This window comes from Aspergillus homomorphus, assembly GCF_003184865.1.
Source record: "Aspergillus homomorphus CBS 101889 unplaced genomic scaffold BO97scaffold_16, whole genome shotgun sequence".
Lineage (NCBI taxonomy): Eukaryota > Fungi > Ascomycota > Eurotiomycetes > Eurotiales > Aspergillaceae > Aspergillus > Aspergillus homomorphus.
The window spans coordinates 525,282-546,340 of record NW_020291902.1 but is presented as its reverse complement, the minus strand read 5'-3'; the positions used below and the strand labels follow the sequence as shown (position 1 = coordinate 546,340).

General features: G+C 50.6%; 5 protein-coding genes across 5 annotated transcripts; 3 read left to right on the top strand and 2 right to left on the bottom strand.

Moving 5' to 3' along the window:
- Nucleotides 1-867: 867 nt before the first annotated feature.
- On the bottom strand, nt 868-4,496 carry BO97DRAFT_434327 (DUF3433 domain-containing protein; the record flags this gene model as incomplete). The annotated part of the gene is made up of 2 exons (XM_025697669.1): nt 868-2,699; nt 2,771-4,496. 2 exons carry the CDS (start codon nt 4,494-4,496, stop codon nt 868-870), a joined length of 3,558 nt encoding a protein of 1,185 aa, XP_025551942.1.
- A 1,685-nt stretch (nt 4,497-6,181) lies between these two features.
- Nucleotides 6,182-7,265, top strand: BO97DRAFT_424420 (phosphatase PAP2 family protein; the record flags this gene model as incomplete). Its single annotated transcript, XM_025696971.1, has 3 exons — nt 6,182-6,215; nt 6,278-6,504; nt 6,564-7,265. 3 exons carry the CDS (start codon nt 6,182-6,184, stop codon nt 7,263-7,265), a joined length of 963 nt encoding a protein of 320 aa, XP_025551941.1.
- Nucleotides 7,266-9,815: 2,550 nt separating this feature from the next.
- Nucleotides 9,816-12,876, top strand: BO97DRAFT_368323 (citrin). Its single transcript, XM_025692697.1, has 4 exons — nt 9,816-10,298; nt 10,413-11,615; nt 11,678-11,840; nt 11,900-12,876. The coding sequence occupies exons 1-4, from the start codon at nt 10,119-10,121 to the stop codon at nt 12,448-12,450; spliced, it is 2,097 nt and encodes a 698-aa protein (XP_025551940.1). The 5' UTR covers nt 9,816-10,118; the 3' UTR covers nt 12,451-12,876.
- A 601-nt stretch (nt 12,877-13,477) lies between these two features.
- On the bottom strand, nt 13,478-14,209 carry BO97DRAFT_424418 (DUF5321 domain-containing protein; the record flags this gene model as incomplete). The annotated part of the gene is made up of 2 exons (XM_025696970.1): nt 13,478-13,680; nt 13,747-14,209. The coding sequence occupies 2 exons, from the start codon at nt 14,207-14,209 to the stop codon at nt 13,478-13,480; spliced, it is 666 nt and encodes a 221-aa protein (XP_025551939.1).
- Nucleotides 14,210-14,561: 352 nt separating this feature from the next.
- BO97DRAFT_389912 (separin) lies at nt 14,562-20,858 on the top strand (the record flags this gene model as incomplete). The annotated part of the gene is made up of 1 exon (XM_025693736.1): nt 14,562-20,858. The coding sequence occupies one exon, from the start codon at nt 14,562-14,564 to the stop codon at nt 20,805-20,807; it is 6,246 nt and encodes a 2,081-aa protein (XP_025551938.1). The 3' UTR covers nt 20,808-20,858.
- Between the last annotated feature and the right edge of the window lie 201 nt (nt 20,859-21,059).

The following is a 21,059-nucleotide window of genomic DNA, read 5'->3' as shown; positions in this document are numbered from 1 at the left end:
AGCTGTTCAATGCCCTCCAGAGCAGACCAGAGGAGGAGAGAAAGTCTTGGGGCAAGAGGGGGTCGAGGTGGAGGCGGGACCAATCACTGCCGCTCATCACACTTTAAGCGCCCAAGAGCTGCACAACTGCACAATTAAGCACACACCAAACCTCCATCACACACTGATGGACAAATCATTGCCACCAACTCAGCAGTGTGACCAGCCCATGGTCTGTGCAAGGTTCCTATTTTTGGGTCAAGTCCGTCAAATCGTCAGGCCAACCAGCCGGAGTCCTGATATTCGTACAGGACATCGAGAAAAGTCAATTCTGCAGAAGCAAAAAGAACGAATAGGATTATCTCTTATCTTAGAGGGTTTGTGAGATGGATGGTTGCTGAGTCCCTTGCACCTGCAGACGCACACAGGGCACATCAATATCACACCCTCATGCGATGGTTGGTGCTTGCCACCCAGCACTTGGCCTTCCCTTTCAATCTCCACGCATAATCAATCAAAAGCCGGCATATCGGCAAAATCGGTGTGACTATCATGCGCTAGGTTGACTTGCGTGTTGATCGAACGATATCCTGAAGTCATGAGTGTGTCTGTATCACACAGCTTGTCCCACGTACCGCGAAGATGACTGGCTCTACGCCTTGTAGCGTACAGGATCACTGTTTCTCCGAGATCTCCATACTGCATTATAGACGGGCACAGCTCTCACTTCAGATAGAGCAATCGGCAGATGCTGGTCCTAGCACGGGAGGCCGGTGTGCCTCGCAGTGAGCAGAAGCCATCCACTGAAGGTCAAGTCGCCGCGGAAATCAATATGAGCCTTTCAAGCTGTGCCCTGGAACACAGATTTGATGCCAATGATTAACTTAATCATCCGTGCTGGTTCTCATCTGAGGATTCGGAAGTTGTCCGCCTGAATAATACCCGAAGCCGAATTTTCGAGGTGCTTTTTGGCTCTGGCTCCTCTAAAATCGAATCACCATCGCCGCTCACTGCCCTGTCTTCATCCAGAATGAACTTCCACTTCCCATCTAGCGTCTCCATTCTGTCGAGTTTATACCTTTTGTCAAGATCAGCGAAGTGCTTCCGTCGCTCGTCATCACTCCATGCATATGTGCCTTTAAAATCATCTAAGATCCGGCTTTGAGTAACCCAGGGCATGACAGAACCAATGGATCGAGGAATCCGTGGAAACTTGAAGCGATACCTCCTAGTAATAAAAACTGAGGCCACAATGCATGCGTCAAATACCACGACTAACATGACACAAATGAATGACAGAAAAGATGGAACGACGGCCCACGACATATGGTATATGATGCCATCTTTTATTTGGGCAGGAGCATCGAGGTAGCGAAAATAGGCGTCTCTCTTGAGCGAAAGATCAGTGGCGAACATGGATCGATAAACCGAGCGGGAAGCGGTCTTCAGCGCACCGAAGGCGATGTGTGATGTATTGGAGTTCATTATCTCGTATAGACTGACCGTCAGACTGCCAAAGTAGTCGACCTGAGCCGAAACGTTCTGACCCTGGGACGCGTTATGAAGAGCGACAGGGCTAGAAAGTCTGCGGTTGTAATTGTCCAGGTTCAAAGTCCCGTTCTGGAGAATTGGACCTTCACTGATGGCGGTATTGTTGAGTGGGACATGGTTTTGTATGAATCCCTGCGAGTTGAAAGCCACTGAAAAATTCTGTATGACAATGAAAGACTCGCAAATCATAGCCACTGTGCTGGCACTAGTTATGTGGGTGTGATCGCTGCCGCTGGGTTGAGCCACGACCAATACAGTTGGCTTATGGCAGCCGTCAGCTGCTTCAGAAGGTGTCGAGGCGAAGAAATTGACAGTCATACCCTCATTTTCAGTAGCCTTTGTGTTTTGCATTGCATTTATTTCGCAGGTAGTATTCGACTCGTTAGATGGAGTATACTTCCAACGACCGCCATTTGAACCAGGATCTTGGGTGAAGCTATCCTGGACCGAAAGTTCGTGGCATATTATGTCAGCGCCAACACCCAGCAAGGAGCCCCCAACGAGCCAATCTGAAGAGTTGTCTGTCCAAGCGGGGAGAAAGGAATGACTCGAGGTTGTCCATGGAAGCAGCGAGACGCCACTGTAAATGCTAGTCCGCATAACATCAAGCTCCGGAAGCACTGATGACGGCTGTCGAATGGCAAATGTCTCATAGCTATACAATGTCTTCATATCCGCATCAACAGTTGTAGGGCCAAGTTCATGCTGAAACAGACCGTTAACCAGAATACTGAGACCGGTATTGATGATACATGCCACTCCTACCAGCCCGAGTAGGATATGGTTGTAGTTGAACCAGTTGAAGAGTGAGGCAAATGGATTCAAGGACCCATATTCAAGCAGTAAAGAAGAAGCAGCGGACGCTCCTCCCATTTGAAGCACTGACCATGGTTCCAGGACACTCATATACCGATAAATTGAAAGGCAGATCGTACGTATGATAGATGCGATTGACGATGGAATAAGGGAGAATAGAACCGCTATGCTGCCCGAACTGATAAACGTCAGTGGCTTCACGTATCCATCCTTCACGCACAACGAGATGATAGCTGCGAGACCAGCAATAGCCGCGGCAAAGATTAGAATCTCAAGGCCGAAGATTGGGATCAGGAGGAAGTGGGGTTTTGGATCAGTCCGGGCTTTCGAAGCCCTTTCTGCGGAGCGAGGCACTATCCGAAGTCAGGAGCTTTTTCTTCACAGGTGCTTTCAAAACTCTAAGAGTGTGGGACATATGACGTACCATGAGATGGCTCGATGCAGATACAGGGTGGTTCTCTATTCTGTTGCCAGCGGCAGTTGTAGTTTCGAAGAATAGATCTTAATTGCCTTGTCGATAAATGATCAAAATTTAAATGCGAGATATGCGTTGTATCGATAATGTCTGCCATAATGCCACACATCGATGCGATAGATGCAGGGTCTCCTCGAAGCAGGTTTGGGCGGCGTGGGTAAGCATAGGCTAGGTACAATGCCACCACAACACCCAAAGCAAGTATCGCCTCAGACATGAGAGATTGCCACGGCCCAACGATAATGGCCATTTGATGTGTCACATGGGAGGCTTTGACATAGTTGGATTGAGCACCGAGATCGAATATGCGGTTCATCAACGGCACGAAAGCCTTTCGAATATCTCGATCAAGTCTAGCCGTTAGGTGGTTTTGAGGGGCACTCTGTCCGGTCGTCTTCGTAGTCCAGGAAGAGGTGCCGTTTGTTGCAAGCACTTCTGATAGAATAAGATTTTTGAAATGTGTCGTATTCAAGGATGACTCTGAAACATTGCTTATGGAATCTGGATCCAATGCCGCAACGGAGAGTGAGCCGTTGACCTGCAGTGAGATGCTGGCCTCTGACGTCCGGTAGAGAATCTGGCAGCCAAAGCCACTGGCATTCTGGGAGGACGCAGAGCCCCGTAGATTCGACCAAGTACTGTTAACACTTTCACTGGTTTGATTCAAGCTGATATCAAGGACGACACCAACAAGATCAAAAGCAGCGCACTCGCCTTCAGAGCCCGGCGCAGATACAAGTGGCTGCCAATGCGATATCTGCAGCGATTCATTTGTTGGTGGCATGACAATTGTCTCACTCAATTGCATTGAGCACCGCTCGGAGACCGACGGTGCAATTTCCATGTCCCAGATCGCCGATCTGTCAGATAAAAAGGCAGCTTCTGATGTAGACTTGTTAGACTCAATATCAATCGTCAAACCATCCTTCACCGCCAAGTCGGTACAAGACAGCTGTGCCCAGTAAACAGTTTGGGTGAGTTCCCACATCTTTGTATCATACTGGATATCCCAAGGAATGTCCACCGGTGCCATCGCATATTTATTAGAATCTGGTTCGTCATAACTTAGGTATCGGTGATCCCGATTGGCTGTGTGATTGACTGTCGAGTTGTATAACATTGACGCTTGCCCTTCCATATTGATCAACTCAGGCCATATCTCAAGATGTTGGCTATTATAGACTGTGGCATCGTCCATTTTGAATAGGCTGCTCTGCAATGTGGGAAACACTAATTGCAGGAGGATACTCAATATCGAGATAGAAACCGCCATCCAGTGGCGATTTTTTAATGCAAAAATTGGGGCGGTGGTAAAATGGCCGAATTCATAATTTAGCAAAAGCACCTCAGCCGACACCCCTTGTGGCTTAGAAAGTTGAAAGTACGGCTCAAGACGCAGAGCATCGAATTCCACGACAGACCATAGGATGGCTATAATCATGCTCAAGATGGACGGGACATAGGTGAACACGAATCTTCGCGCGATTGTGATCTCATCAGAGGAACTAAACACGTCAAGACCGCCAGTGTCGTTACCCCACTGGCGAAGGACTTCGGTGACAATGCCTATGGCCGCCAATAGGCCAGCCAAGGGAAATAAGTACCGCCCACGCAGAGTCTGAGGTAGCCATCCTGAATTCCGGATCTGAGGAACATGCCCAATAGTGTGTAACATTCTCCAACTTATCCGTCAAGTTCAGAGTGGCATCAGTATGCGCAGTTGTGGTGGGCATGGAGAACTAGTCAATTCGTACTCAGACCCAAATTAGCATGGCTGACTGTCGGAAAGGGTCAAAATCAGACTTCGAAAAGCATGAATAATGTGATAGCCATCTCAGATGTCCAGTCGATCAACTTCTCGCGACAACCACTGCCAGATCTTGATTGTAATGGGATTTAAGACAGGCTTCTGTAGACAAGTCCCATGCCAGCATACAAGGTGAAGTTAATGCAACGAGATAGGGCCGACCCGGGCTATGTCCTGAGACATCTGGCCAAGCGCCGCTGAAGACACTTTAAGAATCAAGGCCGGCAGGTGGACTGCTTGACTCCTCTGGGATTTCATTGGTGCAATACGTGGATCCCGCTGGGGCTAGTGATGCGTATGTGTATCTAATTGTGAACTTAAAGTGATGAGGACGGGACGGTTGGCACCTTTGAGTGGTGGGATTAGACAATCAGTCTTCATCTTAGCACAGAGATATGGCATCAATATGCTGAGGTCATAAGGCTGCTGGATCGAATTGATAAATGCCCTAGACAATCCGGCTTGAGGAACCTTGATCTCTTCAAGGTTTCCACACGTTTGAAAAGGGGTTGTGGACCCGGTCACCGGAGGTTAAATCGGTACGTAACAAACCGCCCGAGCAAGAAGAAACAACTTGGAAGCATTGTGAAGTGAAGCAAGATGGGAGCAAAGACTGTGTGATAGGTCTGATTCCCCGATAGCCAGTGCTGATCAGCCTATACGTGCCTCGACTCACCGAGACAGCCAAAGCTCCTTCCGAGGCGCTCCCACTTCACGGTGATCACGATATATTCAACATCCGTCATAGCCTCTCAGAATAGTCCCAAGGCCGACCAACAGTCAACAGTCTCAAGAAGGTCTGGATCCTCGTGGTCAGCCTTGTGTTCAGCCTTCAAGTTCCACTGGCTGGAAAAATCGGCTTGATGACCACAAGCCCGATCGTCAGAATGCTTGAAGCTTGTCCTAGCTTAAATGGCGAAAAGGTCCACTCCAAGTGGCCATTGGATTGGAATGCGTTCTCAGCCCAGCTCCAGTCCCTGCCATGAAAAGCCGGCAGGGTGCTGCAATGTTAATCGAGGCGAGCAAAATTTGTCTCGGTAAGCCACGATACATGGATGGCTTGTGTTCATTGATTCGACCGTACTTTTTAGTGACCCTGAAAGCTGTTGAGTGGGGTAAGGTCACAGACCTTCAGTCAACAATGATGTTACTCTCTTTTTCCGGTTTTGACATTGGACGGCCAGCCATGCAAACAGGTCAAAATCCATGCATCAGGCGTCCAGAATGGCAGCGAACGGCAGCCACGCTTTGAAGCGACTCCCTCAGAGCCTCAAAGATCATCCGGCTACAATGTTTTCTCTTCGCATTTCCAAGGCCATGACTTGCATCCTGTGAGGGCTAATATATTGTACATCACATCCTAAATTCATGTTTTCGAGTTGTTCAAAAGCTTCGATCGCGAACCAAACAAGGTTGGGACGTGGTGACGTCAACAATTCCCATTAGTGTCCCCAGACATCCGGCCAAGTCGATTGTTGAAATTGAACCACTTCGGAGCCTCGTGCATTATTACAACCTATATCTCTGCTCGCAACTGTCGGTCTACTATCACAATGGGCGGCCTACAGAATTTTCTGGAGCCGGGAGGTAAATCAATCGAATACTTCGCAGAATCCGAGCGGTAACTGATCCCTATTCTACGGATACAGCGATCGTCGCGGTTTTCACCACAGGAACCCTGATCAACAGACGCAAGCATGCCCGATTGCTAGAATCTCCCAGTGCTGAGTCGCCGCTGCTCGAGGATGGCCTTGAGGATGCTAAGCCGAACACATACGACGAACGTTCGATCCGCAACCGCCGCACAATTCAGTCTCGCATCCTAGCATACTTCCCTTTTCTGTTGGAAATCCTGTATTGGCTGCTCACATATTGGGTATGATACTCTCACCTATCTTGCTGCATGTAAGAGCATAATCTGACTTGGGATTCAAGATTTACCAAGGGTTGCGAGCGTTCTCCGCCCGGATGATCGCCGGCAACAAGGAAATCTTCGACACAGCCGAGCGCCATGCTATCTCAATCCTCCGCCTTGAGCACTTCTTCCACCTTGACGTCGAACTCTCTGTTCAGAAGTATATACTCAACGAGATTCCGTGGCTCATGCCCTTCTTGGCGCGTGTATACTACTCGCATATCGTTCTTGGCGTGGTATTTGTGGTCTATTGCTATACCTTTGTGCAGCGCGACAAATACCAGGCGCTCCGGCGCACTCTGGCATTCGAGAATGTCATTGCCTTCACCATCCTGACTCTGTGGAGGTGCATGCCCCCGCGTCTTCTTCCTGAGGAGTATGGGTTTGTCGATGTCTTGCATAGCAACAAGGGCGGCTCGGCCTGGACACAAAACAAGTTCCAGCTCACAATTGCGGCAATGCCTTCGCTTCACTTTGGAAATTCCATGTTCATCGCGTTGTGTCTGCTCAAGTTCAGTCCTCATTGGTACCTGCGGGCGATCGCACCGTTGTGGCCGATGATGATGGGACTAACGATCGTCGCGACTGCCAATCACTTCATTTTGGATGCTGTCGTCGGTGCATGTGTGGTGCTCACGGCGTTCAGGTTCAACCACATCATGTTGAATCTGCTGCCGGTGGAGAGGGCGGTGTTCAGGTTGCTTCGCCTAGAGAAGCCTTGAACCAACGAGGAGGAGTTGGTGGTATTGGGTCATTCATTGGACTTAAAATCAATATATATTCTTAGGAATGCCTCGTCCAGAATAGATTTGATCATCCATATTCCGTGAGGGTTGCGCTCACGGGCAACTTTCTGTGTGAACAAGCCGTGTATGATAGGAAGGTGCGCGAGGATGCGTATTTGGTAGATGGAGTAGCTTTGCAGTCGGTAGCATAGTCTCTATGGCTAAAAACACTAGTTGGAGTCAAGCAGTGTCACCAACCTTGCGAGCTACGCAAATGTGCATGGGAGGGACGTAATAAATGCGACAAGAAGCTGAACGTGGATTGTAGCAGCTCTTGTCTTCGTCGGACAGATCATCCGCAACTTGGTCATGAAGCCTTGCTTCCTTTGGGCGCTGCTTTGTTGATCTAGTAATAGTGACCTGAGACGGCCTCTCTATTCTCCGATCATAAGTCATGAGTAAGTCGGCGCCGGTAAGTCTCAGCGAAAGGTATAGATCCAGAATCCGACGCTGGCGTTTCAACTGCTTGCTAATTCAATCGAACCCGCCCATGAATGAGAATCATATCTCGGAACCCCTTTCATCTCGAGGACGAGAATAGTATTCCGAGCCAAAAGGTTGGCTCTCTCGAAAATGCCTGGATTGAGAGCGAGAACAGTAGGTTGTCGCGTGGCTTTTCCCGAAGAGGAAAGCCGATGACACGCAAAGCTACAGACGAGATTGAGCTGCAGCCCGGCACTTTTAGTCCTGACTCCTAGGGTGTCGTGAGCAGGGACCCCCTCCTTCTTTCTCCGCAAAAGCCCGGCATTGATAGACTACTCTGTAGATAGTGTCGTTAATTACACTGATTTGAGCCAGGTGAGTAAATGGAATTGCGTAAGTGCTGAAGACCTCGGGGCTACTCCGTAGTAAGCTTTAAACCACCCCTGGCTGGGCGCGATCACAATTGCAATTGATAGCAGCCTTAGTAGCTCCGGAGCAAAAGTGTCTCCGCATGCCTTGGCGGTTGGCTTCAAGAGCTTCGAGACTCTCAAATTGCATTGCTCGGATTGAATTCGACAAACTGCTTCTTCCTCTGCTACAGCCAGCCAACCCTGGAGGAAATTGGCCATTGCCAGCTGGAGCCTGACGGAGCGGACCCGATATAGAACATGACCCGGACTCAACCCCGGAATAAATCGCGAACAAACTTTGAGCCCAGCTGGCACCGACTTACGGGGTAAAAGGCAATTTCTTAGGTAAGAGGAACCCGCCTTGCACTTCGACTCTCGTCCAAGTCTCGTCCCGACTCCACCGACTCCGGACCCTCTTTCTCTGGTGGGCAATCACTTCTCATTCGCGGGTCCCTCGAAAAACAATCGGGCCGAGATGGGAGATAGGTGGGGTTTGGTCAAAACTTGCCTATTATGTGGTGTGAATTGTGTCAGACGAAAATGTCATGTGAAATGGCGAAGAAATTGAAGGGCTGAATGAAGTCTTGATCTCTTACGGGGTACGGAGTAGATTAGACGGTCAGATTAGCCTAGGAGCGCCCTACCGTGCGGCTGCCGATCCACGCCTGGAATTTCGAATCGGAACATTGGCCACCTTCGCCGAGATCGGGTACTGGCTATGGCCTCATACCACTCATGCTTCTCTGCACCAAGCGCATATCCGTACTTTGGGCTATACGTTGTACCGCAATGAGTAGGGTGCTGAGGTCAATGACTGGAGATTGCAGTATGCCTCTCAATGAGAGGTAGGGCTCATTGTCATTCAGATAGCGCGGGTTTGAGAATGCATGCATTCTGACCACCCTCCTCCGTCTTTGATAAAGCATCGTCTTCCCCGTTGAGGAGTTTCTGCTGTTGGGTTGCCTCTGCTTTATCGGGTAGTCCCCGGGGCCCCAGGGGTCGATGGACAATCGTGTCGCGGGTGGCCAGTGTTCCGGTGTTACCGTGTGGGTGTCCATGGCGAATTCCGTGAGGGGCGCTTGGCTCGTCCCTTGGGTCAATTCGCCTCCGTCCATTGTTTCGAGTCACTTTGTTCGTCAGGTTGGAAGGCAAAGATGAAGATTCTGACAATTGATCTGTGCTTAAATTGGAACCCATCGAGGAGAAAGCCACAAAGAAGCCCGATGGAACAGTACCTTACAGTCACAGTTGGATCTGAAGAGTTGGATGGGGGCTCGAATTGCCGCCAGAGATAAGCCAGTGCAATCGCCTGCGAGAGAAAACCCCCAGCTGACCTGCGCTCGGCCTCAACTCCGATGGTACAAATCCTCCTTCACTAAAGGAGGGAAAAGGCCTCATCGGCCCGGTTAATTACTAGATAACACGCGTTAAGCCAGAGGCGGTGAAGACTGCTGATGGGCGGCGATTCGTCCCTGCATGTCAATCGTTGAGTGGGCAACACAAAGTAAGCAGAGTCTTTTATCCGATAGTCAGTAATAAAAGCATGCATGAACAAAAAAGAAAGAAAAGGAACTACTGGGGAGGGGAGGAGAAAAGGCGCAATGGATCAACTGTAAACACTGGACAGTAGACAGTAATCGACTTACTTTTTCTACAATTTCTCAATGAGCAGTTTGCAGCAGTCACATTCATGATTCACACTCCAGCATAACTGATCAATCAACCGCTGTTAACTGTTTGGAGCCTTTTCTCCCCCCATTATTTTTGTCTTGTTCCCCCCGTCTCCACTCACCTTTCTTATCCCCAGCCCCTTCTTCCTCCGACTTCTCCCGCCACTCCCTGGGTTGATTACCCTTCTGCCGTTCAGTTTCCTTATTGTTGTCGCAGTCGGCGCATTCATTTTGTTGGGATTTAGATCGATTGTTTTTGGTTTTGTCTCCGTCTATTTTATATCACAATGGCCAGTGTAAAGGACGCAGTCAAGGAGTCCTTGGTCGGTAGCTCCTCGGAGCCCCAACCGTCGCATCAGATCAAAAGCAATTTCCTGCGCCATGCACGCAAAGATGAGGCATCAGGAGATCTTTACATGACGGAAGATGACTTTGTCGACGCCATCGCCCCCAAGCACGAGGACTATGTAAGTGATTCGACTCCCTTCGCGTATTGTGTTTTCTTTGCGCTGTATGCGTCATACGATTAGCCGTGACTCGAGCTTCCAGCTAATATACGGACTTTTCTCGCGAAACTGCAGCACAAGATCAAACGTGAACACTATGGAATTCTCTTCCTCGTGGCCGACAGACGGCGAACCGGAAAGCTTAGCCTCGCCGATTGGACTACTTTTGAGAACCTCCTAGGCAAACCGGACGCCGAGTATGAGATTGCCTTCCGCCTCTTTGACACAGAAGGAACCGGCTCGGTGAAGTGGGAGAACTTTCAGCAACTGTACAACCTGAACAAGACCAGCGATAGTATACCTTTTGAATGGAACTCAGAATGGGCCTCCCTGTACACCGGACGGACCAAGACCCGGCATGATATGACGTATCCTCAGTTTGCTCAAATGCTTCGTGGTCTGCAGGGTGAGCGCATCAGACAAGCTTTCCATGTGTTTGACAAGGACGGTGATGGTTATATTGAGCCCGAGGACTTCCAGCGTATCATTCTCGAGACATCGAAACACAAGCTGTCCGATTATGTCCTCGAGAACCTTCCCAGTCTGTGCAACATCTCGACTGGGACAAAGATCTCCTATGCTACTGTCCGTGCCTTCCAGAATATCATGCGCGAGATGGATATGATCGACGTTATTGTCCGCGAAGCGACCAAGAAGAGCCTTGACGGTAAAATCACGCGCGCGGATTTCCTGAACGAGGCCGCCCGTGTCACTCGCTTCTCTCTGTTCACCCCGATGGAAGCCGATATCTTGTTCCACTTTGCCGGACTTGATGCGCCTTCTGGTCGACTCTCACAAAAGGACTTTGCCAAGGTCATTGATGCTTCATGGCGCACACCCTTTGTGGTTGCTGGGCAGGCGGTCTCAGCCGCATCGGACAAGGCTCACCAGGTGGCTGACAAGACCAAGTCCGTACTCTACGGCGTTCTCGAGTCTGTACACCACTTTGCACTTGGTAGTCTTGCGGGTGCCTTCGGTGCTTTTATGGTTTATCCCATTGATTTGGTGAAGACTCGAATGCAAAACCAGCGGTCAACGCGGGTAGGAGAGAGGTTGTACAACAACTCGATCGATTGTGCCAGGAAAGTGATCCGGAACGAGGGATTCCTCGGTCTGTACTCGGGTGTCATTCCTCAATTGATCGGAGTTGCTCCGGAAAAGGCTATCAAGCTCACAGTCAACGACCTTGTTCGTAGACACTTCACCAACAAGGAGAATGGAAAGATCTGGACCGGCCACGAGGTCATTGCCGGTGGTACTGCAGGAGCTTGTCAAGTCGTAAGTTTGCGCTTCACCAATTACACATTTTTCAGCAGCGCTCTAACCTGGAATTCTGCTAGATCTTCACCAACCCCCTCGAAATTGTCAAGATTCGTCTCCAGGTTCAGGGTGAAATCGCTAAGTCCGTTGAGGGAGCGCCGCGTCGCTCTGCTCTTTGGATCGTTAAGAACCTGGGTCTGGTTGGTCTGTACAAGGGTGCAAGTGCTTGCTTGCTTCGTGATGGTAAGTGGACTTTCCTCCGTCTATCTCCTGATTTACCGGTGCTGACCACAATCCCTCAGTCCCCTTCTCCGCGATCTACTTCCCAACATACGCTCATCTCAAGTCCGACTTCTTTGGGGAAACTGCCACCCACAAGCTTGGTGTCGTGCAACTGTTGACCGCAGGTGCCATTGCTGGTATGCCTGCTGCTTATCTCACCACGCCTTGCGATGTTATCAAGACCCGCTTGCAGGTTGAAGCTCGTAAGGGTGAAGTCGGCTACACCGGTCTGCGTCATTGCGCGGCCACTGTTTGGAAGGAAGAAGGTTTCAAGGCTTTCTTCAAGGGTGGTCCTGCGCGCATCCTTCGTTCATCCCCCCAATTCGGTTTCACATTGGCTGCCTATGAGGTTCTCCAAAAGTTGCTTCCCATGCCCGGTGGCCACGAGGATGTTTCCCCTATTGGACACGTCGAACCCGGCGTTGGCCTTACCACTGCCACGGCGCCTCTCCCTTACCTCAGATCCAGAAACGCCCTGAAATTGATCCTGGACATCGACGAGAACATTGGCCGCGTTCGAATCCCCGCCGCCGAGCGCTGGCCCAAGTTTCTGCAACCCTCCCAGCAATAGACACACACGACCTTTGTTTCCATAGCGATGATTTGGCTTCTCGTCTTAATTTTTTCCCACTTTCGTCCTGAATGAAAATAGTCTTTGTTTCTCATCCCATTGAAGCCCTTTATTCGCCATCACTGGAATTCTCTTCTTGGCCTGCTTGGAGCTAAGGCCGCTTCTTGTCGTGTTTCCGAGCTTATGTCCGCACCATCACATGTAACAAAAGCAGATAGACTTGGGAGGAGTCCCTTGTTACTAGACCGCTGTTTGGGTATCTAGACTTGATTCATACTGATCCCACGAATAGCCTCCGCAGTCCTTCGGTGATTCCTGCATCTGTTGCCTTCCCCTCCCTTCACATACAAATGTGGGCGTCACATATCGGTGTACAGGTACCTGATTTGTTTATCTTCCATAGCAGTTGGATTGACTAGAGTTTCGAATATACACTTTTTCATACTGCCTCTGGGATATATTCAATATTGTTAATACTTCACTCTCATAGCCCGCTCGGTTTCACCTGTGAAGGGGACTGAGGAAGTATGAGGCAGGTACATATTGTACAGGTCAATCATAGCGACGACAGAACTATAGGTACAAAAAACATTGCATTATATCATGCATCTCGTTGGCCTCTCCATGAAGGGACATATGACGATACCCGGAGCAATAAGCCGTGGGGTGCTGATGATTTGAGAATCATATCGCAAGGTAAAGCTGATACAAGCGTGTGAGGACCCCTCTCGTAAGCCTCTGTATATACATGTGTCTTGCGGGATTGACCTTGGTAAGAGAGGGGTGTAAGTCCAGGTGAAGACGTCAGATGTTAACGGAGAAACGAATTAAGCTAGCCCGTATTGCAATCGTGAGCCATATTCTCTAGCGTGAGAATCTTATGCATCAAGATATGTCTTCGAGAAGCTGCGAGTAGTTCGGAACAGGCTCTTATGTCGGGAAGAATGCAGCAGGACAGCCACGTCTCCGTTATGAATTGTTGGGCGATTTTGCCTTGCATCGGTCCTCCTCGTGGCAACAACTGTTTCTAGAAGAAGTTGACTCTCCGTTTCGTCTTCCCATCGGCCGGCGGCTCCGCATTCGTAGGCGTCTCAGCGGGTATAACAGGATCCTTTGCGACAGTCTTCGCCGTCTCTTCCTTCACCTCCTCCTGGGGTTGTTGTGGTGCGGAGTCGCGTGTGCTGGATCTGCGGTGCCACAGGGAGTCCTCCTCCTCGATCTCGCGAAGCACTACAGGACGAAAACAAGGTTAGCAAGGAACCGCACCGAACGACGTCCAACAAGCAAGCAACGGACCTTCCTCCCACTCTCTCTCCTTGGACTCATTGCCCGTCCCGAGAAGTTTCTCCACATCCACCACCTCCCCTTTATTAACCTTCTCTATTACTTCCCGCAGGAGTCGGATCTTCGCGTCCGTTGAGCGGGTGTAGTCGGCGTAGTCGTTCTTAAGCGCGATCATCCGGATCGCTTGCGAACCGATGAGGATGAAGATGATGATGTAGAAGCTGGCGGGGTTCCATTCTTTCGACTTCGGCGTGTAGGGCTTGGTTCCTCTGGTGAAGCGAATGCGGATGAACGCCGGAATAAACGTCGTCCATACATCTGCCTCCAGGAATCGGGGCATAAATCGGGATCCGTTGGAATAAGGGCGGGTGGTGCGTAATGGTTGAGTTGACGGTGCCGTGAATTGCGCAGCAGCTGTACTGCGTATGGGATGGACTCTGGTTAACATTCGGAGGGAAGGCCGGAGAGACGACATTGTGATGGAGGCCATGACCGATGAGCAGAGTGTGCCTTGTGAGAGCGAAAGTTTGACGTTTCCAAAGAGCCCCGATTCGGTGCGATCGCAACTGGAATTCTACTAGAGACGACGGCACAAGCCATGAGCTGCCTCAGGCCACAAGCCCGTCGGGCAGGCAGAAGCCCCGCTAGTCCAGGTTGGGAATGGTTGCGGGCTTGTTGCTGCGACAACGCGGCTTTGCTTGGCCCTGCCCGTTCGGATGTCATAACCACATCGGAGGCGGCCAGGCTCGATCTTCCATCTGCGACTGACAGACGACAAAGGTTCGCAGACGGCACGGTCTGCAGAGCTTCTTATACCTCCGCCAACCATGACGGTTGCAACACTCCTCCCCGATTCCTCTCTGGAATCGGTGAAGCTGGCCGTCCGCTCCACCTCGACATGCTCGGCGGCCACCGTGCTATCTCTCCAAACACTCTTCCGCGGGTCGACGAAAGCGCCCATGGACACCGAACCCACGACAGTAAGACGAGCGGGGCGAACAACAAAAGCCACAACTACTCCGTTAACAAGAACGAAATCAACAAGAGGCACGAGGACGAAGGTCTCCGCGGCGGAAGCGGCTCTCAACACCGTGATGGAACAAGACGCTGCGCGTGTATCAAACCAAGAGAAGCTTGTTCTTGCGACGGAAGTCTTCAACACGACACTCAGGACCCTCTCGGAGGCTATGAAACTCACTTCTAGCACGAAACGGGACGATTCTCGCGCGTCAACACCACGCAATCCTGCATCACCAAGCCGCGTCACAAAATCGCCCCGCAAAACGAATGCGGCCGCGCTCGAAAATGGGATTCCTGCTGTGGCCGAGTGCGCACGGCTCTCGCTGTCCTGCTTAAGGACACTCAAGAGCGAGCAGGAAGTTGGGGGTTTGAATCTGCAACTTGAACAGGGCGCTTGCGTACTGGCTGGAAGGCTCCTGTCGTTGGGATTGAACGACATGGCATACAAAGAGTTGAGGGCACTGAAGAAGAGGATACAACAGCATTTGGATAGTCAAGCCTCGAGTGCGAAGAAAACTTCCAGCAGGAGGCCAAGCCCCGCGGAGCCCGAGGAAGAAGCAGTCAAGGAAAAGATGTCTGATCTGCTTAGCTTCCCCGACCCTGGCTCAGTGCGACCGTTGCTTGGCTTGCTGGTGACATTCCAGTCCAATGCCCTACGACTTATCTCGTCCGAAAAGAAAGCTGCGACCATCCAGAACATGATTTCATCCCTCCAGCTATCAGATCTGAGCAGCCCAGCGAACGTCATCCTAGCCGCCCTCGAATCAGGAGCGCTGAATCCCGAAAAAGCCGCGATGCAACTTCAATTACTATCTAATACCGTCTTGTCCCTATCTTCCATCGCCCACCAGACATCCACCAAGCTGAAGCCGATGACCTCGTTGACTCTGCAACTGCTATCGTTAGAAATTCGCTGCATGTCCTGGAAAACTTCGGGGCATGTCTGTGACGACGCAAGAGAGATGTGGGACCCAATGGCTCGATACCTGGCTAGCTTCGTTCACCAAAGCAAAGGAGTGACTAAATCGGAGTTTGCTGCCCTGTACAAAAACATCGTACGGCTCCAGTCAGCTTTCACCAACGTCCAGAAACGCTCGACTGCCAGCGTCAAAGACAATGTATCTGTGGCAAGGATAGCAGCTATCTTGGGGCAGCTTGCCCAGGATGCGGGGTGCTTTGAGGAAGCACTAAAGCTTTTCACGGAGTCTATAACCCCGCTGTTTAATGGACAGTGCCTTGCCCTCGCAACTGTTCGCTGCAAGATCGCTTCTCTTCACTTTCAAGCTGTCAAGCATTCGACTAAATTTTCGACTGCTTCCCTGCCTGCTGTAGTCACGGATGCTACGAATGTCTTATGTCTACCCCTCAAAGGCAGTTCGAACGACCTGGATGAGCTTTTGGTTGAAGCTGCAAGGCTCAAGAAGTCGGCAATGAGCTGGTTCGGTGAGGCTATGTCAAAGGAACAGGATAAGAATGAGGCTCAGGACGATGTTTGTGCGAAAATCTCTGAGTATCTCAACGGCTTCATACGGTTTCTGCGGCGGTATATTGGGCGAAAGCCGACAGAAGAAGAACCGAAGGAGTCGGAGTCCTTCGAGAGGCGTGTCGCAGGATCCCAGAACATTGCATTTGCCGCTGTGGATTCTGTCATCGCGGTTGGACGGTTGGCTATCACATCTGGAAGACCCTCCTGGGAGGAAATACAACCGACTTTACTTGATTGTCAGCGACTAGTGATGACAATCGAACCTCACGGCGAGAAGCACCTCGGCTCTCCAATCGTCGAAAGTGTCGGTAATGCATTCGTCAAACTGTCAAATCTGTTCTGGTCTCGTTATATCAAAGAGAAAGAATCTGGAAAGGGTTATCGTGATCTCTTGCCTATCTTGAAGCAATCTGCAACCTTATTGTCGAATTGCTCACCTTCGCAACGTGTCGCCGGATTCGCGCCCCTCAAATATGAACGACTAGCACATACGTACATGGAAGGGGGATATGCTCGGGAATCAGAACATGCATTCTATAAGTCGATCTTTGAACACATACAAACCGGCACGCTCGATCAAGTCATTCCATCCACTGTGGGCTGCTTTCCTCACAAAATGTGTCAAGATCCCAAGAGCAATGGATTCATGCTTGGGCGCGTTCTTTATGCCCTTCTGAAATTGAATCTCAGATCCAGAAAGTCGAAGTCGAACGGCATCTTTGATGACGACAGCCTAGACCTGAGTCAGAGAGGCCACCTGATGGAGTGGCAGTTGGGGTTGCTGGCTGAATTTCCCGCCAGCGCTTGCTCAGATGAAGCATTTCGATCTACTTTTACCCTGCTTACCACTCAAATACTCACCTTGTATACTTCCGACACCCATCCCGTTCGTCTTCTACGCGTTGTTCTTACCATATTACGTTTTTCTTTGGAGCATCCGGGCTCGATGGATCCGAGCTTGCTGTCGAGCGTTATTGGCGCAGGTTTTCAATGCATCGACCAGGATGAGACCGGCGAAGACTCCGACCTTGCTACACTATCACCACACCTTCACAACTCGGTTCGACTGACACTCGGACTCCATGAGGGAAATCTCTCACCCTCCACTCTAGAGACAGTCCTGTTATCGTGGAATGCCATGCTAAGAGATTGCGGCGATCTGGAATCTCTTCTCATGAAGATAGGCGATCTTGATCATTATCTACTACAAATGAGGGCAATTGTTGACTATACCGAGATCCACGGGCTCTGGAAGCTGCAGCTTTCAGCACTTGAACTGGTACTGAGAACTACGGAGCTTCAAGAATCGGGTAACTTTTCGGAAGCAATCATCGTTCTATCACGTTTGGTACTGCAATATAGCCGACTTGGATTCTGCACAAAAGCCAGCGCTCTCCTCAAGCGTGCGGAGCGTTATCTTACTCACTCGAACACCACTTGCTTGGCAATTCTGTCTTACCACCTAGCTAATGTGGGCTATCTCCTCGAGACTGGAGATATTCAACAAGCGGCGACCGGACTCACCAAAGCCAGAGCTCTCTATGAGAAATATCAGAAGAAGGAAGACCTGAATAACTGCTCCACTCTAACCAAAATTCTGTGGGAGAGACTGGTCGCTGATGCAGCCTTCATGAGTTCTCGGCTATCTTTCGCCCAGGGATTAGTCAACGATGCTCTGTTCTTTGCCAAACTTTCTGTTCGCTTGAATTGCAGAATCTGGGCCAAGATAGAGAGGCTTTCTCAGAAGAAACAGGATAAGATGATCCAGTCCAGCGACAACTCCGAATTAGAGACAGTGGTTGAAGGGATGGCAAAACTCGAGGTTGCGCAAGCAGCTCCCGTGTCGAATCCTGTCTTTTCTCAGGGTGCCCCTTTCTGGCCTCATATTGGCTCGCACCATACCGCGCTGCTCAATCTTGCAAGTCTCTCGGCTCATCATGGTCTATTCCAAGATGCTATCTACTATGGGGAACAAGCTCTTAAGATTAACAAGTCTCTGAATGCGAATGTCCGTCTCATAGCGTCTCAAGCACAGCTTGGGTCCCATTGGATCTTCGGTGGCCATCTTTCAGAGGGCCAGGAATTGCTCAAAGCGGCAGAATCTCTTTCTCAACAGCTCGAGAGCAGTGTCGAGTTGGTTTCGCTTCAGGTCGGCCTTGCTTCTCTTTACAGGGCTCAAGGCCGTTATTCCGACGAGCAACGTGCTCTTCTCGAGGCTGATCGCATTATGACTCAAGTGGCTGGCCCTAATGGATTGGATGCCTCCGCAGCGATACCAGAACTTGAAGACGAGATGAAGAAGCTACAACTCCAGGGAACGGCTCGGAAGACGCGCCAACGTGCCGCCACGACAACAACACGCAGAACTCGCGCAACCACAGTGTCCGCTTCGACTACATTCAGGGCGACAGACACTTCCTCGACTGCGAACCAGTCCGAGTCTACATCCCTTTCACACTTGAGAAGCGAGATCCTTCGACAGCAAGCTGCCTGTTTGCGCACGCTGCGCGAGTTTGAGAAAGCGTCGGTGACACTTCATGATGCGCGCAAGTTCGCGACGTCTCGAGACAGCCAGATATCTTTGCAGATCGGTGAAAGCGAGCATCTACTTGCGGATGCCATTCGGCACTTTGCAACACATGCTGTCTACTGCGTTCTCCCGGAATCGACCATCTCCCTGCCATCACTCCAGTCACCGAGCAAGGGCTCTAGTAAAGCAAGTACTAGCAGACAAACAACCACGCGGAAGACAAGAGCCCCGACCCGGACGCCAGCACGGAGCACGAGGGCTAAATCTGCTAAGCCGACAGAGGACTTTTCCGTGATGCTATCCAAGGCCGGTGAGAGCCTGAGCGCCATCTTCCCGACGGCTACGACATTGGGATCGACTCTTGATAGTCACGCCGCCTCCCGATTGATGAGCCGGATTTCCATGCTCTCCCATGTTACTGTACCGGAAAGCTCGGGCTCATTGACTCAGTCTCCGGCAAACATGAACGAAGTTGGCCGAATTGGTGCGTTTACGCGTGAGCGAGCTGCTATTGATCTGGACAAGCAGCTAGCAGACTACTGCGATCCTCTGCTTTGGCCAAGCGCCGAAACAAAAGCCAAGCTGGAGGAGAACCTCTACTCGCGGTTCACAGAGGACTATATTGAGATTCTGCCGGAGAATTGGAACGTCCTTTCTTTGTCTCTTAGTGCCGACTGTACTGAATTCGTTGTTTCAAGGCTGCACAAGGGTCGCTCGCCCTTCCTCTTACGACTCCCCCTTAAGCGTGGCTCCGAGGACGATGAAGAAGATCAATTTACTTTCGATGATGGAAAGGAGGAGATGAAGGAGCTTATCAAGCTGACGAACGAGAGTGCGCACGCAGCCAGACACCAGAATGATCGGCAATCGAAGAAAGAATGGTGGAAGAACCGCGAAGCCCTTGACCGACGTATGGAGAACCTGCTACAGAACATCGAAAATGTATGGTTCGGTGGCTTCCGTGGAATCTTCTCTCCCATGCCTCACGAAGCTGAATCCCTGGAGAGGTTTGCTGCTCTTTTCCAAAATGTCTTGGACAAACACCTACCTTCTCGCCAGAAAGGTAGACGTGCCGAGGGTCCGCACTTGACCTTGCATCCGAACGTGCTGGAATTATTCCTCGGTGTCAAAGACCTAGAAAGCCAAGAAGACCCCGAGGAAACATTGATGGATTTGCTTTACTTTGTCGTGGATATTCTGCAATTCCAAGGCGAGCGCAACGCGTATGATGAGATTGACTTCGATATGATGGTCGTGGAAACGCTCGATGCCCTAAGGGGACATCACGATACAATACGCAACGACCACGAAAGTCGAACAGTGAACAGCACGGTCCTGGTTCTCGATAAGTCACTACACATGTTCCCTTGGGAATCTCTTCCGTGCCTTCAGGGCCTTCCCGTATGCCGAGTGCCGTCGTTGGAATGCCTTCGTGATCGCATTTTGCAATTCCAGACCGAACGCGCAGATCGCAAGCATGACTTCGGCGTTGATAGCAAGAACGGCACCTATATCCTGAACCCTACTGGCGACTTGCAAACGACCCAGGGCACCTTCGAGAAAGAACTTTTGGGCTTGGAACATTGGAAGGGAATCTCAAAGCGGGAACCAACCGAGGAGGAGTTCAGACAAGGACTGGAGTCTAAGAGTCTATTCCTTTACTTCGGACACGGTAGTGGTGCGCAGTACATCCGAGGCCGAACGATCAAACGGCTGGAAAGATGCGCCATTACCTTCCTCATGGGCTGCAGTAGTGGAGCTCTGACGGAAGCAGGGGAGTATGAGCCGTACGGGACGCCGATGAATTACCTGCATGCGGGGAGTCCGGCGTTGGTGGCTACCTTGTGGGACGTGACAGACAAGGATATTGATCGATTCGCTAAGAGTACGTTTGACAAGTGGGGCCTCTTTGGTGGCGAAGCTGAAGCTGTGGCCTTGGATGAAGCCGTCTGTCAGTCACGACAGGCGTGCGTTTTGAAGTATTTGAATGGTGCCGCGCCAGTGATTTATGGCATCCCCTCGGTGTTCTTGGAGTAACAAGCGAGGCATTTTTTTATGGACTGAGGTGTTTATGGTGCTCCAAGGTGCTGAGTACCTCCATTGCACTGTTATTGATTGCGTTTTCATACAGCATATGATATCATTGTCTTTCTGGATTCTCCTTTTGTATTGGCAGTAGAGTAGTAGTAGTAACTAATGGATTGTTGGCTTATCAACAGCCGGGAAACTATGTCATGAAACCATGTCACAACCGCAAAGGGGAAAATTTCCCGAAGCTCCACCGCCCCT

Coding starts and splice junctions, on each gene's coding strand:
- BO97DRAFT_368323 (XM_025692697.1), top strand. CDS start 10,119: ATGGCCAGTGTAAAGGACGCAGTCAAGGAGTCCTTGGTCGGTAGCTCC. Junction 11,616..11,677: donor CTGCAGGAGCTTGTCAAGTC/GTAAGTTTGCGC, acceptor GAATTCTGCTAG/ATCTTCACCAACCCCCTCGA. Junction 11,841..11,899: donor TGCTTGCTTGCTTCGTGATG/GTAAGTGGACTT, acceptor ACAATCCCTCAG/TCCCCTTCTCCGCGATCTAC.